Consider the following 16,300-nt stretch of genomic DNA (forward strand, 5'->3'; position numbering starts at 1 on the left):
ACATTTTCTGTGAACATTATTTATGGCCACCTGAAAGGGTGATTGTGAGGATAGTGAAGATTTATTTAATTATGCGTTTTACTAAATAATTTTCTCAACTTCCTCTTCTTCCCTCCACCCCGAAAGCCAGAAAGTAGGCTGGCTTGTTAAATTTATGGGCTAGACTCTCCAGACACGCAGTCATTCCCCGACGCACACGCGGTGGTCTGACACGTTTCTCAGAGGAACGCAGTGCGGGAGAGGAACTGCGACTGGATGTGAGAGGGAGACACCGCGACTATCCCTAAATGTGATGAAAATATAGCAGCTCGTCTTTAAATCTTCACAGGGAGAAGGGGGAGAAGGATAAAAAAAATATCTCCTTAACCCTGTTTATTTCGGACTGAATATTTTATTTCTTCAAAAAGGTAGGGAGTTTGACTACTTTATACTTTCTAAAGTAGTTTGATTTGACATTTTATTTTTGGCTAGTTAGTTTTGATATTCTATCGATTGCTTCACATTAAGATTTTCTTTATTCATATTTTTCTTTATTTTCAATGTAGGCTGCGTTTTATTGTTGCTATTCATACTACACAGAGCAAGCTATTGCATTAACACAAATCTAGACGTATAAACATGTAGAACTGTTATTGGAAAGGAAAATATAAGAAAAGAAAAGAGAGGGAAGGAGAAGAGGACAAAAGAAAAGAAAATAGAAGAAAGGGAAATGGAAAGGAAAGAAAAGCATAGAAAAGAATAACTGCATAAGAAAAGCTTATGCAGATATTCCACTCAACCTGTTGATTTGGTTGTTCATTTCTCGACATGCACACTAGATGGCGCAAATAATCTCCACTCAGCTCAAAGGATGTGATAATTAAGTTGCATCGAACTTTCTAACGTCTGTCCCTCAATCAATCACCTTTACTTCTCAATAATCCCCGAATGCAAGAAATTTCCGAGGTACAACATGCAACTCATTTCACAACCCAGTCCTGGACTCATAGTTAGTTGTTACTTTATTGTGGTGTGTTACAGTAGACCAAACACCAATTGGAAAAAAAACAGCTAATGGATGAAGTACTTAGTCTGTTTGTAGACTGTTTTTGTTTTTATTGTTGCCAAAAACTGTATTCATGAAACTAAATATTTACACTGTAGGGGCCCAAACGTCAGACTTCCTGAAAATTGGTCAGACAGTGGAAATTGATGGTGTGATGTGTGTATTTTCTGACCTTCCTCCCTGCCTGCCTATTAGCCAGTCTGTGGGTTGACCACTATATACCTGCCAGTCTGTGTGCTCTCTAACTCCCTGTATGTCCATGTCTCTGTTTTAATTGTGTCATATCCTCTCTATGTTCTCTCTTTCGCTCTTTTGAAGGCTGGATTTTAAAATTGCTGCATCCAAGCAGTGGCTTTTTATTTAAATGCGTTTAGAGAGCCTCTCTGCTTTATTATTCTTACTTCAGAAAATCAGTACTCGTAGAGCAAAAAACATCTTCCCACAGGTGTGAATCTTCAGGTCTCACCAAATCTCTCTGCTGCTGAGAAATTTGACCCTCCTTCCATGTATCTGTGTTACTCTTTTTCTCTGCTCAGCTTTACTTGGGCCTCATCTCTGCAATGCTGGACAACTTGCCACCACATCGAAGCTTGGCGGCACAACAGTAGCTGCCAAGCAGTTCCTTTTTTTAGGCACAGAACTCACCAAATTACAGCCGCTGGTGGCGTTAACTCCACCCGAGTGTGCTTACCGGACCCGCCTAGCAGTAACTGCCTTCATGTCAGAGGAGGACAAGAATTAGGGATTGCACAGAGGAGCGCTTGGCACAAAGAAGTGAAGGAAATTGAGTCAAGTAGCCAGATTGTTTTCCACAGATTATTTGTGAACCACACGTTTATGTATATTCCATAAAGTCGTCGGTTTACCACATGCAAAGCGCTTGTGTACATTTAGCTATTTGCATTTTATATGTCCGGAGTTTATTGCAGCTTGGATCAAGTTCAGAACGGCAACACTACCCTAAATGAAAACACCGATTAAGTCCTTGAACTGGTGTACCAATAAGTGTCTAATATTTCATGCTCAGTCAGCACTAAGATCAGCTTAAGCAACCATGTGATTTTAATCAGCACTCAGTGTTGACGTGGCAGCTGCCAATACAGCAGCTATTAGGTGCCAGCTGGCACTTGGTAAGCCCCCCTTCAGCTCACCTTAACTTGACTGTAAAAACAGCATTTACTGTGAGGAAAGATGAAATAAAGGAGTGCTGTACGTGTTGACCAGAATTGTGGAGGATTGAGGCATGTCCACCCTTAGGGATTTCTAGCAGCGCCAATGAGTAGTTAGGACCTGTCCAGACCACAGAGACAACACTTTTTATAGAATTGATGATTTTATAAAATCTCAAACTTACTTAAATGTTGTAACTCTTCCAGAAGTTTAAATGATTGAGCTCACTAAAGAAACGTAGACGACTTAACTGCTGCTGAATTATGTTTTAGCTACTACTGTGTACAGAAAAACGAAAGGTTTCCTGTTTCAGGAGGAGAAAGCTGAACCTTCCATTAACTGATTCATCATTACTTTGGGAAGCTTTATATCAATATAAGACAGGAGAATCTTGTCAGCTTCAATGCATGCCTACGTAGTTCCAGATAAATTTACATATTGCAGGGTTTATTATGTACTTTTCAGGTGAATATATAGCTAACATGTATGTTCTAGAATTTAGAGAGAGTATATTCCTGAACTTCTTAGGAGCTTACTAAATTCCTTTTACTTGACATGTTTCCAGAACTTCCAAGGTCATTTCTGGATTGTACTACATTCTCTCCAGGTTTTCTTTCGGGAATTACTGGGTACTCTCCTTTAATGTTCATGGAACTTTATGATTACAGTCTTGAAACTCATGAGGTACTTTTCTGCAACTTCAAGGTCCCTTTCTTGAGCTTACCAGTCATTTTACTGGAACTTTTCCAGAGCTTACTGGTTACTTTCCTGGGCATTAGTGGTTACCTTGCTGTAATTTCCTGGGTTCTTTCAGGAGTCAGGCTGTATTACGAAGTGGGTCTTAAAAGGGTTCTTAGCAAGTAGGTATCCTGTAGTGCTATGTATTTGTTAAAAACCCATTTTGGTACTTTTCCTGGAAGATACTGGATACTTAAAGGAACCAAGATTTATTTGAAGGAGACAATATTAAAATGTTTGCTGAAGTACGAATATTTTTCATCCACTAATTTCCAGTGTAGTACCTCGTGCATTCTGGAAAGTAACCTTCAAGTAAACCTTCAAGCACTTGGAAAGTGCTTGAGTGCTTCAGAAAGTAACTTTCAATTTCCAGGAAAGAACAAACAGTATTTTTGCAGCACTAACCTTTGACTTTAGCCATGTAGAGCAGTAACAAGACTGTTGATGTATAACTCCCACATTCTGTTTGTGTCTCTCGTTACCCAACTCTATTTTTTTGGTCCTTTTTCATTCTCCTGTCTAACCCTACGCCCAGCCCTCTGAACTCACATACACTCTATTCACAGCCCCACACATTATAGCAAGGCAGAAATAGCTGCCTATGCATGCATCCATCCATTAAACCATTCACGGCCATTGGGTGGAAGGAAAGCTGAAGCAACAACAATTAAAATCTCTGCCTTTGGTTTGTTTTCATCAGTGCCGGATGTTTGACAGCTTGCAGCTTAACTGAAGGGAAAGATGAGGAATTTATGTGCACAAACAGTAGAGCCAGATAAAAGTGGTTATTAGGGCAGCTTGATTGTGGGATGTAGTTTAGTCTTATCGTCATGTTGTGTTTATAGCAGCTCTATACGTCAGAAGAGCTGATGAGAGACTGTACTGGCTCACATCTGCTTGTTTCCCTCAATCACACCCAGCCCTTCTGCAACTCTTTGTCTGCTACTGTAGCCCTGTAAAGCTAGACAAAAACTGCCCCACAAGTTGGAGCGCTCGTGTCACAATGCAAAGAATAAACGACTAAAATTGTCAGTCTATAAATAAGTCTGGTGTACAACCTAGCTCTTTTGTGCGTCTTTGTATGTTGCATGTCATTATGCGATGTTGACTCTATATGCTCTCCCTGTGTCCTCTTAGCTGCATTCTTCTGGTTAAGTCGAGGCCAGTGGTGTTTTCTTTCTTTTCTACAAAATGGTATAATTTGGCAGCTATTTTTATTACAAAGACCAGTCTGCAGTGAGCCATTTATTCATGCTTTCAGCCCAGGTTCACATCATGCACGGGCTCTTTGTCTCATTGCCTTGAATTCTCCCAAATAGTAGCAAGTATTTCTTTGAATAGAGTTAAAACCCCTTTAATTGCAGAGAGGATTGCATGAACGGCTTTTAAGTACAATCCGACGTACTATGAATGGATAAACGTCTTTGGATAAAATATATGGGGAATTGAGTTTAAGCATATTTAGAACAGGACACTAAACATTTAGATGTATTTATAGTAAAATGAGGCACAATAGACCATTACAACAACAATAAAAAGGCATATTTAGACATCTGGAAGTAAATAACCCAAATGCCTCTTACATCATTCTTCTTTGTCATCCATCCTTCAATCACTTTTGACTCTGACAATAAGATAACCTTCACCTTACACTCCTGCAGCTTGACTTAGATATTATGTAATTTCACAGTAAGATTCCTCAACAAACGTACTCTTTGTGTCCTTCATATTAACAACAAGACTTTCCAGCCTACACACAAGAAACAACAGACAAGGTCAGAGGAGGAACTGGCATGACAAGGCTATAGATTACAGGCTTTCAGGTCATCCATGTGTCTTGTCTTGTGGGAGTCGGTTTTACTTAATTGGATTAGCCCCAAGGCTCACAGTTCCTGCTGTCCAAATCAATTGACCAAGTAAAATTTGGGTCATCCATGAACTATTTTTTTGTCTGCATTTACAGGTTGAGTTCACCTATTGGTTTGTCAAGTCGCTGCAGAAAAGGCCAAGAAAGCAAACAAACAGACACAAACATGTTTAAAGTCCTGGGGACCTTGATTAGTGTGTAGCAAGTGTGTGTGTGTGCATGTGTACACAACTCTGACATCATGGAGACTGTGTTTCACAATATCCAGACACTTCCTCGCAAGTGAATGGCCTGCTTTGTTGCAAAGCCTGATTTAAAGGAATAAACCTTTCCATCATTTTAGGTAATACATTCTTTGCTATCTGATTGGACAGTGAGCAAATGACTCACTTTGCCGGGAACATTGGAGGCAGTAGTGAAAATTTGGTGTGGTAGGAGACATTTTCCCTTGCTGGGTCATTTTCTGGCATGTGGGACAGGGGGAATGAGTGCATTTCTCCTCTTTAGCCTCCAGCCTGAGTCTGCCTGTGAGGTGTGGTGTAAACAGTAGGGCCCTTGTAATTAAGGATAAGTAGACCATTTCATAATATCCTTTGACCACTTCATTGACTCCACGTCAGTGACAGGATTTCCCAGTTGGGAGGGTCAAAACGTTGGAAATGAGGCACTGTCTGTATGTAACATTGAATGCATCACCTGTATATTTCAAATAAGTTTACAGTCCTCTGCACCTGTAGAAGGAGGTCAAGACAAAATTTTTTGCTTGAGATCATTTGCAGCAGTTAATTTAAGCTTTTCCAAAACGATGCACTATGACAGAAAATGTGCATCACTTTGCCTCATTTTCAATCCATTTAAAGTTTTTTTTTTACCAAAGGTTTTCCAAACCTGATTAAGCTTTATCATCACTGGTTTTAAAGTGTGAATGAAATACCTCCGTTGCATGCAAAGTAATAAAGGTTACAGAACATTTGTTGTTTTAGTCATAAAAAACCCCAACTTAGAATATGCATTCAGATGAGGTCAGTTTGTCAGATTAAAAGTGTATGTCTTCATTAGCTGTAAGTGGAAAATCATCATAATTAACAGAAATAAAGGTTTTCAAACATTCAGCTGTGTGTAATTCATGTGCATAATGTTTTCATTTAGTTATGCAATTCCTAAAATTAGTGTTATTCCAATTTAATGAATGGGTCTTTATTTGACACAATCAAAGTTTTGAGAATAAAAGGCATTCCGTGTGCCTGCATTCATATTCAGTAAAACTCACACTGCTCTCCCATTTCTCTATGTTTTCCCAGGTGTCTTCATCTAAGATGTTGCCACATTGCTCCCTTTTGTTATTGCTGTGTGCAGCCCAGCTGTTCTCTAGCTCCTCCGCTTTGCCCTTTGAACAGAGGGGCTTTTGGGACTTTGCCTTGGACAGTCTGGAGAACGGCGGGATGATGTCGATGGTGAGGGATCAGGAGGAAGGCTCAACCACGGAGGAGATCCTCACTCCCGACGTTCCCATGTGTCCATTTGGATGCCACTGCCAGCTTCGGGTCGTCCAGTGCTCGGACCTCGGTTAGTGAGAGTGCATGTGAAGACACCAAGTAGGCAAACAGAACAAGGAAATGTTGAAACTCAGACACATGAAGGCACTACTTTAATGGCTGAGGAGCACAGAGTAATCAAGTTTTACAAACTTATAAATTGGGTCAAAAAGAGGCAGTTTCTCCCTCCTGGTTATGCTGTTATGTTTTTACTGGGAAAAACATTTCCTTTAGGGATTATGTGTTCCAGTTTTTTTATGTAGATGCTCAGTGGGAGATAACACTAAAGAGAAAAAATGTAATAAAAAAAAAGGCTGGATCAACAACATCAGGGGTGGTGGAGAAAAATGAATTATTTTTGCATTAAAAACAGGATCTCTGTCATTTCCTTACTGACTTTGGAGAAGGGTTTTTGTTTTGTTTTGTTTGTCAGACCACATGCTAATTATTTGATTAAATCCAAGATGGAGGGAACATGGATTTTAAGATGAAGGGCAGGATACAAAATTATGAAAAGTTTAGCACGAGAAGGCTTTCCAGATCTAAATGAAGGATCTTATACTGTTATGATTTCCCTTCTGGTATTACTGTTTGATCAAACAAGATGAAATCTTAGTATATACTACTTTTATGCAAATAAATTACACTCAATTATATCAAAAGCTTTATTATGTGCCTCAGTCGTTTTAGGATTCTGTTTATATTTCAGCATCCTGTGGATATTCAAAGTGCAAACAGTTTTCTCTTTGTGGGAGCAGTTAAAGTCCTCTAGCCGTCCTATAAATAAAAAAGTGTCTCTGTGATATTTTTGCCATTAAGCTCCAATAAGAAATCTGTCTTTAGACAAGATGGTTTTGTTGAATCATCATTTTAAAAGCTCTGTATTTTTACTGTCCTCAGTCTTTTCTGCAGCGGGTAAATGTGGAAGCGTATAATTTCCGAGATGTCAAGTGCTTATTTAGAACAGATGTATTTTGGTGGTGGCGTCTGTCTCCTCTCAGCCTGCATCCCAACATGATGTTGAGAATTTGTGTTGGTGAGGGACTGGGGGGTTTAGTGGGTGAAAGGGTTGTCAGTTTGTGTTTAAGCTTTGGGATTTGTGGCTGATATGGGTGAAGAGTTGCGGTGTGGGGTTTTGAAGTTTAAAGGATTCACTTGATTAGGGTCTTGGTGAGTTTTTTTTTTTTTTTTTTTTTTTGTGATGCAGGCATGCAAAATAAATTTGGAGGGTTACGTGCAGAAAGCTGAATAAAATGAGCCGTATGTTAATGTTGCAGAGACGGTTGCAAGACATTTTACATTCAGATGCGAGATTTTTTTTTCACCTTGATGGAAGTTCGTTAGTAGACACACTGTCAACACAAAAACAAGCTGGAAATACTCACAAATGTTATAGTTGTACTTGGCTATTGAAAGAAAAATATCAGGTCTTTCCTTTCTTGGTTCACAGTGTCTTTATTATGGAAGTCACTGGTTTTAAACAGTAATTCATAAACAAGAAACGTTGCAAAAGAAATGTTATTGGTTCCTGCCATCTGATTCAGTCCTTGCCTTCAAAATATTGATGTGTTTAAGAGAACTAACAGTTAAGCCCAAAATGAATAAACCCCTGGCCAAGTTAGGCTTTTAAGTTCAATCTTTTAATTTGACTGACATTACTTCTGACTTGGAAATAATATAGATGATTTGGAGGGATGGGAAGGAGGACTTAGAGACTTGTAGCTCATCACCAAACATGAATTGGTAAAATCCAGTGGAAACATGCAAAAGATTGCCAGCGTTTTTAAAAAGCATTTGATTTCTGCAATGCCAATGAAGATCTTCCCTTTTATAGATTGTTGAGAAATGAATAAATTTTTCATGTAAATTGATATTTTATTACATTGTTTTATGATCTTTTGAGAGAGGTCTCCTTTTTGCCTGGGAAACAAACTTCTTGTTTGACTGAAAATAACTAACTCTAAATCTGCCAGGGGTTTGAATAAATTTGGGCCTAACTGTTGATTGGTATTTGTCTTTTACACCAAAAGGAATAATTAACCAACTGTATTTATAATATAATCCATGAAAGAGGAAGACTTTTATCTTACCCTTAAAGTCTGAGCTTTATTTGAAGATCCAATAAAATAACAATTTTTTTCTCAGTGATTCACAAAAAAATGACACTATTTATGAGCAATCTACCTTTGGAATGATATGCTCTATGAAAGTTTTGAAGATTGCTTATTTTGAAAGGGTAGGTAGATTCTTGTTCATGACTGGTTTAGTTCTGCTGGTAATGTGGAACCATAATCTAAATTACTATTGACTGATACTTCAGTTTGACTTTTGAAAGTTCATATAATGTTTACTTCTAAAGTTTAAATTGCAGTGTGTTGCCGATGTTGACTTAAGCAAGGTTGGTTATTGAATTCTTCTTTTGTAATAATTAACATATGCTAGAAAAAGTGTATCATCCTTCATTTGAAACAGCAAATGAATGAATCTGAATTCTGCATTTGAGTACCATAACCAAACATAAAATTTTTAAAAATCATATTTTTTCCCAAGAATATTAAGTATTTTTGTGACCGCACTGCATTACTCTTTGTAGATTCACCAGTGGCAAAAACGGAATAATTTCCTGGATGAAGCCACTGCAGCAGGTCTCCTAGCTTTGAGTGGGTGTGGTAATTACCAGAGGAAGCTGCTCAGGGTTTGTTCCTGTGTGGTGTCATTCAGGGTGTGGCACCGTACAGCCTAAGTCATATATCTAAAGTTAACTGTAGTTGGACAACACTGGGCATAGTCTTGTGGGTCAGATGTGGTTGGTGGCTGGTTGAGTCCCATCGCGACAGCTGGCGCGCTCTCACCAGTCGGTCTAGTTGCATCATGGTCTGGTCCAGATGAGGTTTTAACAGGGTTCAGATGTGCTTACACGTCCTCCGACCACATCTGATACATGTGTCCACGTGGCTCTGTGGCTCATTTCTATGATTACTGGTTATGCTGTGCAATGAGTCATTTTTTTCAGGAATAAAGCAGGTGTATTAGGTTTTTTTAAAATTATTTTTAGTTTTTTGAATTCGGGTTGCCTAATGTAATTATGAGCATTCAGTATCGTACTCATCAATAGAGAGTAGTCAGGGTGATGACAGTTAGGAGGACCTTGAAGAAGCTATGTGGAATCAAGTTCAACTCACAACATTATGATTTAACTATAGTCATTTAAAATGTTCAAACCCAGAATATTAGTGGGAGTTATTCATCACTTTTGCGCTACAATAGGGTCTGCTTTCAGAATCTCAGTGAAAAAGTCTTGTAATGTATAACTGAGGGCACTGGGAGCGGGGGTCGAGGGGAGCAGCATGGTGTCAACAATTACAAACCATTAAAAATGAAAGAAATTGATAATATATAAAATATTAATATTGAATTCCCTTAAATTGCTGCAGCTTTAAGTTTGAGATGTTTTAAATGGCAAAAACATGAACTTGAATGAACCCAATTTTAGAGAGCATTCAGCTTTAATCACTCGGATTCTCTTCCAGCTTCATTCTGTCGACTATGGTAAATACACATTTGATAGGCTGATAGACCATCAACATATAGTGACACTGGACAGTCAACCTCTCAAGTTTTAAAAATGTAGAGTTGTGCCAACTTGCATGTTTTTTTTTTGCCATCCACTAAATCATTGAAGGAAAATGTACACAAAACAAAAATAGTTGGTGCATCAAAAAGAAGGGATAACAGTAGCTCATTAGTAGGACCCTGGAATGTCAGCTTTATTACTTTCCAAATTCCATTTTATTTTTTAAATGTTGAAGAATGAGGAGAGTTTTCACATTCTTGAGTCTCCAGTCAATTGTGTGGTGACAAATGTTGAAGAAAAGGTTTTCTGCCAATTCATACCATTACTAGACCTGAAACTTGAACTAAGCTTTGGGTTTTTTCCATTTTTTTGGAGAACATCTGTTTTTCAGTGAGTATTTTTGCCATGTCTGACCATCTTTCCTGTCTGTGTGGAAAGAAGAGCCAAGTTGAGCCGAGCCCCACCTTACCTGGTAGCGACATGTGTTGGAGCGACATGAGCCAAGACACCACAGAAACCACTGTATAGCTTTTCCTACTCACAATTATCAGTTAATTCTGAGAAACTACACATTTTAATGTGGACCTCAACCATCTGCAGCAACTACCATGACCTTCCCACTAAGCAGATGAGACACAATAAAAAGCAGGGCCCAGGTGCATCTGATGGCAAGTTCCAATCTGAAAAACAAACAGGCTATTGGTGGAGATGCTACAAGAGCTACTGGAATACAACGCCATGAATTTGTTTCAGTTAGGGGTAGTTAAATAGTCACAATTCAAGGCAAAAGTAATAAGAAACTATATTTGGTGATGTGTTAGTAGTTGAAAGGCATGTGGCAACTGTGGAGAGAAACCACTCTCCAATAACAGGCTGAAAACCCAAAACAGAACCAGTTTCAGTATCTGTAGCTCTCTGGAGTGACTGTCTACGGGTTAGACTGATATATATATATATATATATATATATATATATATATATATATATATATATATATATATATATATATATATATATATATATATATATATATATATATATATATATATATATATATATATATATATATATATATATATAAATAAAAACAGAGACAAAGACAAAAGCTAGAATTGCTGGGCCAGGGCTACTTTCTATGGAAAAGATAAACAGGGAGATTTCACATAATAAACAACTAATCTTCAAGCAATGGCATATTGCTAAGAACGTAGCCACTAAATATGTCTTATATAGAAAAAAAATAGGGACAGAATACAAAAGTAATTGCAACAATAGCTGTGAATAATGCAAAAATGAAGTGTAGAAAAGTAAAGTAGTCTGTAACTCCAATAGCAGCTTTAGCATATAACTATAGCGATAGCTCAGGATAACCTGAGCCACTCTTAACTATGAGCTTCATGAAAAAGAAAATCAACCTCCTTCCATAATATGTCCCTAGGAAGTGCAACTGCGTTTGGTTTTCTTTTTAACAGGGACAAAAATGACAAACTGAAGACACTTGTTCTTAACATCACAATGCTTCACCACTTGCACATTAACACATGCAGCTTGTTTTTTCTTTTTATGTGTTCATTTCACACCCGTACTTTTTATTTGATGTGTGCCCTAGTTTATGGCATTTCGGTCCCATCCTTCGTGACTTATGTCAAATGGAAACCAGATGGAAAACATCTGGCTTCCCCATCTGGCATTAAGGGAGCTCATGTTTCTGTGAGACTGTTTGTGAGTCTGTCCCCTTACTACTGTAGATTTCTACGTGTGACCTCCAAGTATGCGTCAATGTCAACCTTTTTATTAAAATAGCATGAAAGCAATCATTTAAGTTTGTGCAGGGGTGTGATTTGTGCAGCTATTTATTTTTTAAAACTGTGTGTCTGTGTGAAATACCCTTTGAGGTTTTCTTTGGAAAACAAACTGCTTTTTGGGTGTTGGTTGACTCTCACCTAGGGAAGCATTTAATGGAGGATGACTCTCTTCTCTGTTTTTGTTGGTCTTGTCTTTAGGTTTGACAGAGGTGCCCAGGAATATTCCTCCAGACACCAAGTTTCTGGACTTGCAGAACAACCGTATCACTGAGCTAAAAGAAAATGACTTCAAAGGCCTTACTAACTTATATGTAAGAGACACACACAGTCGGAATCTATTCATAATGCTCTGCTCCTTATTGACCTTTTGAAGTTTTGCAGCTGCTGCTTTTATTGGCTTTATTTCTGTAAAGGTTCAGCTTGATCCTCATCTTCTTTGGGATTTAGAAGTTTATTTCCCCTCTGTTTCTCACTCAGTTCACAGAAAACCTTAACTGTATTAAAACGTGACCAATTTGGAGTATGGAGGACTTCCAAGCAAAAAGGCTTTACTCAAGACTGACCCTCATTCAAGATCCCTGACCAAAAGAAATATTAAGTCTGGCAGTTTATGAACTTCCTGAGTAAAGCAAATGCTCACTATCTTTGTGCATTTGCTTTAGCCTTACCAGATTATACCTTGCACACACCACTATAGTAGAAGCAGAGGCTAAATAAATGAACTTTTGTGCACTCTGCATACAACATTATGTTTTTCTACATTCACATTTTTAAAAAGAATCTTAATGAAGGTCTTATCCGTATGAAATACAGAGCTTTTGACTTTGTGTTTTCATTGGTTGTTATATTTAGGCACTCTCTGTGAGGAATAACAAGATTTCCAAAGTCCATCCCAAAACTTTTGCCCCTTTGAAGCACATGCAGAAGCTCTACTTTTCAAAGAATCTGCTGGCCGCCGTCCCCAAAAACCTGCCTGCCTCTCTGGTTGAGCTGAGGATTCACGAGAACCGCATCAAGAAGGTGGCAGCTGGAACCTTCTCAGGACTGGGCAACATGCATTGCATAGGTTAGAAATGCCGATGACTTCAACAATCCCGGCTATACTCTGTGGTACTCGCCACAGTATGTGTGGCACCACCACGGACTTGGTAAATTAAAGGGAGAAAAGTTTATTTCTTAGCTTTAATATTGACTTTATCTTGCAGAAATGGGAGCAAACCCTATCCAGAACAGTGGTTTTGAGCCTGGAGCCTTTAAAGGACTGAAATTAAATTATCTGCGTATATCAGAGGCCAAGCTAACTGGAGTGCCTAAAGGTAGGAAGTCAGATATTTCGATGGAAGTCTAAGAAATTTAGAAACAAAAATTCATGAACTATTCAAAGGATTGGCTCTGGGTTTCCCTGAAGTTGTTTTACCTCTCTAAAAACCTTCAACCTTGTTTAATTTTACTTATTTTTTTGATGCATTAACCTTTCAGATAGTAGTTTTATTTTACTTTCATGTTGTGTAACTCAAATGTTTGGGGTTTGGCCTTTAGATCTTCCAGAAAGTCTTCATGAGCTTCATCTGGACCACAATCAGATCCAGGCTGTGGAACTGGAGGACCTGAGCCGCTACAGAAACGTCCAGAGGTACTTTTCACACCTAAACACCAAACTGTTTTAACTGTTTTTGATCTACATCTGAAAACCAGTCACAAACCACAATATTAACTTTTCAAATCTTAGCAAGAGTTCTTGACTGAAATTACTGGGAGATGGTTTGATTGCAACTACGTAATCAAACCAAACTAATCAAATTGCATTAATTTTGATTAATTAATTACACAAATTTTAAACATGCTAAACATTTTAACACAATTTATCTCATTTTATTTTTACAAACAAAAGTTAAGGCTGGAACCGTTGCATTCGCATGTTTCCAGTACACCCATAAATTTGACGCACAAACAATATCCGCAAACAACAGTGATGAAGAACAAAAGCTGCTTCTCTTAGCACACATTTGGTTAATTTTTGCTTCAAAAAGCAATCTAATGGGATGCTGAAAAAAATGATTGTTGTGTGCAAATTGTACAGAAAAGAATTACCCTATTAAAGATACTATTATATTACACATAAACAGCATATTGGTTTTCTTGGGCAGTTCTGTCAGTCTAATTTTTACAGTAATATGATGCTGCAGGTGGGTTTAAAGCTGATCATAATTTATGTAAAGATGGATGGTGCTAAATACACGAAAGGAAAATTGTAGGTTGCAAAAACTTGAGATTGATGTGAAACCGCTCTACACATACCTCCAGAGCTACAGTTATAGTATTTAAAACCAAGCATAATTATGTCTTTGAATGGTCAAAACCTAATATGTATTTTTTTGCAGGTGCTTTCCATCAAATATGACTAAAAGTTCGAGTAAAATAACAGACAGAAATTTCAGACTCCAAATGTACAGAGCTGGTAGAGGCTTCCAGTTACAATTACAGCAGAAGGAAGTTCTACAAAGCAGCAGTAGCTTATTATCAGCTTTGACATCAACTGCACTTTTATATCCTCATTTGTATGTTGAGTGTCTGACAAATGCGTATACACAAAGACACAAAACCAATGAATCTGGAGCTGGAAACAAATGCATGTAATTCTTTTTAGATTTTTATTTTCTAAAAGAAAAAAGAAATTAAGACCACAGATTATTTTCCCTCCAATTCCCAAGTATGCATTGCAAATCACTGTAGACAGTTCACAGCAAGTATCATAAAAAATACTATGGTCATGACTGAGGCTGTGTTCATTAAATCCTAAGCCTTCCAAAACAAACACAATTGCCTCACATTAACCTTCAAAGAGGAGCACTAATAAAGATAAGGAAGACTCAACATGATAATTAAATCTAAACCATGATCTACAGCTTCTTTGATGCTCCTCCCTTTGACTGAAATGCTTCCAGTATGACGGGACTGGAGTCATTTAGCTAAACAAACCAAACAACACAACTAACAGTGTGTGATTCTCCTCACAGTATGGAAGCCATTAGTGGTTGGTGTAATCTTTATAAATGGGAGCTCCGAGTTGAGATGGATTTCAGGGCGTGGGAATAACTAAATAGTTGTTTTATAAGAATTAGAGGAGACTTTATACTTTGAAATATATTGTGTGTCCTCAACCACAGTAGAGGCATTTTTAATATGTTCCAATGAACTATCTAATAATGCAAAGTCGTTTGCTATGTCATTTTAATCTTTCCTATTTTCATGTCCCAATTTAAATAGTTTGTCTCAGCAGTTTTTTGCGTAATCGATGTTAAAAAAGGTTCCTAGTAATTACCTTTAGAAACTTTTTCATATAATAAATATTGCAAAACTTAAAAGCACAAATGTTAATAATAGATCTGCTTCTCTAAAATGTCAAGTCTCTATTTTAATAATTAACCCCGTGTGCTTAATGGTGGTTAAATGTCAGAAGGTCCCATGTGAAATACACAAATTCAAATCAGTTGCCTTTTTTTATTTCTTTTCTGAAGAAAAGAATTGAACTACTGCTTTATAGATGACCACTTCTATGTCCAACTAAGGGGAAGCACTTTGCTGCTTTAATGATACTCAGGTAGTGAAGAGTGGAACTTGTTATAAGAGCAAGGCACTGGTTTTCGAATTTAAAACTTTTTTTTCTCTTCTTTCATTTTCTAGATTGGGTCTTGGCTTTAACCATATCCGCAATATAGAGAATGGCAGCCTGTCATTTTTGCCCATGCTGAGGGAGCTGCATCTGGACAACAACCGGCTCACACGCGTTCCCCAAGGCCTTCCGAATATGAAGTACCTACAGGTTAGCCTGAATAGCCTTTTGTTTTTAACAGATTTTTTATTTTTTTTTAATTGTCCCGTTCTAACTTATCGTCTTGCCTTGTTTTTAAGGTGGTGTACCTCCACTCCAACAACATCAGTCAGGTGGGCGTGGACGACTTCTGCCCCCGAGGGTTCGGGATGAAGAGGACGTACTATAACGGCATCAGCCTGTTTGAAAACCCTGTGAACTACTGGGAGGTGCAGCCGGCAACATTCCGCTGTGTGAACGACCGGTTTGCCATTCAGTTCGGAAATTACAAAAAATAAAACCAACGGAAATGCTTGGCAACACAAAGAATGAGGCCAAAGTGTTGAGGAAAAAATGAATAGAAGAAACATAATTAAAATAATGTCTAAAAAGAAAACAACACTTGAGATGTCACGAAAGGAATCTATGTCTGAGATTATTGAGTTTATAATTGTTACCTTTGAGGTGAAATCGAGTAATGGAGGAGATGGGTAATAAACGTATGGAGTAGACAGCAAAGTGAAATACATAATCCCAGAACTTGAAGTAGGTGGAGAGCAGAATTTGTGCAGAACTGCAACCAGCTTTGCATTTTCAGCTTGCAGTTTTGAAGCTATTTTCCATCTAAATCAGTGTGAAGAGTGCTGAAACCTTGTGAAACCTTTCAGTACATCAATCTTTACAATAGTTGTTATTGTGACTGAGGTTCTATTGCAATTTTCTTTGGTAAGGAATATAAGTAAAACATTGATAAG

At 37.8% G+C, this 16,300-nt stretch overlaps 1 protein-coding gene across 2 annotated transcripts; it reads left to right on the forward strand.

Moving 5' to 3' along the window:
- Positions 1–170: 170 nt before the first annotated feature.
- Positions 171–16,300, forward strand: bgnb (biglycan b). 2 transcript variants are annotated; one of them, XM_032575402.1, is made up of 8 exons: positions 171–407; positions 6,122–6,386; positions 11,933–12,045; positions 12,587–12,800; positions 12,940–13,050; positions 13,274–13,367; positions 15,419–15,557; positions 15,647–15,844. In XM_032575402.1, exons 2-8 carry the CDS (start codon positions 6,137–6,139, stop codon positions 15,842–15,844), a joined length of 1,119 nt encoding a protein of 372 aa, XP_032431293.1. In that variant the 5' UTR covers positions 171–407; positions 6,122–6,136. The 2 variants fall into 2 exon arrangements, with proteins under 2 accessions (XP_032431293.1, XP_032431294.1); XM_032575403.1 differs by lacking the exon at positions 171–407 and having other exon boundaries at positions 6,137–6,386; positions 15,647–16,300.

Source organism: Xiphophorus hellerii, chromosome 1 (assembly GCF_003331165.1).
Source record: "Xiphophorus hellerii strain 12219 chromosome 1, Xiphophorus_hellerii-4.1, whole genome shotgun sequence".
Taxonomy (NCBI): Eukaryota; Metazoa; Chordata; class Actinopteri; order Cyprinodontiformes; family Poeciliidae; genus Xiphophorus; species Xiphophorus hellerii.

Coding starts and splice junctions, on each gene's coding strand:
- bgnb (XM_032575402.1), top strand. CDS start 6,137: ATGTTGCCACATTGCTCCCTTTTGTTATTGCTGTGTGCAGCCCAGCTG. Junction 6,387..11,932: donor CGTCCAGTGCTCGGACCTCG/GTTAGTGAGAGT, acceptor TCTTGTCTTTAG/GTTTGACAGAGGTGCCCAGG. Junction 15,558..15,646: donor CGAATATGAAGTACCTACAG/GTTAGCCTGAAT, acceptor CTTGTTTTTAAG/GTGGTGTACCTCCACTCCAA.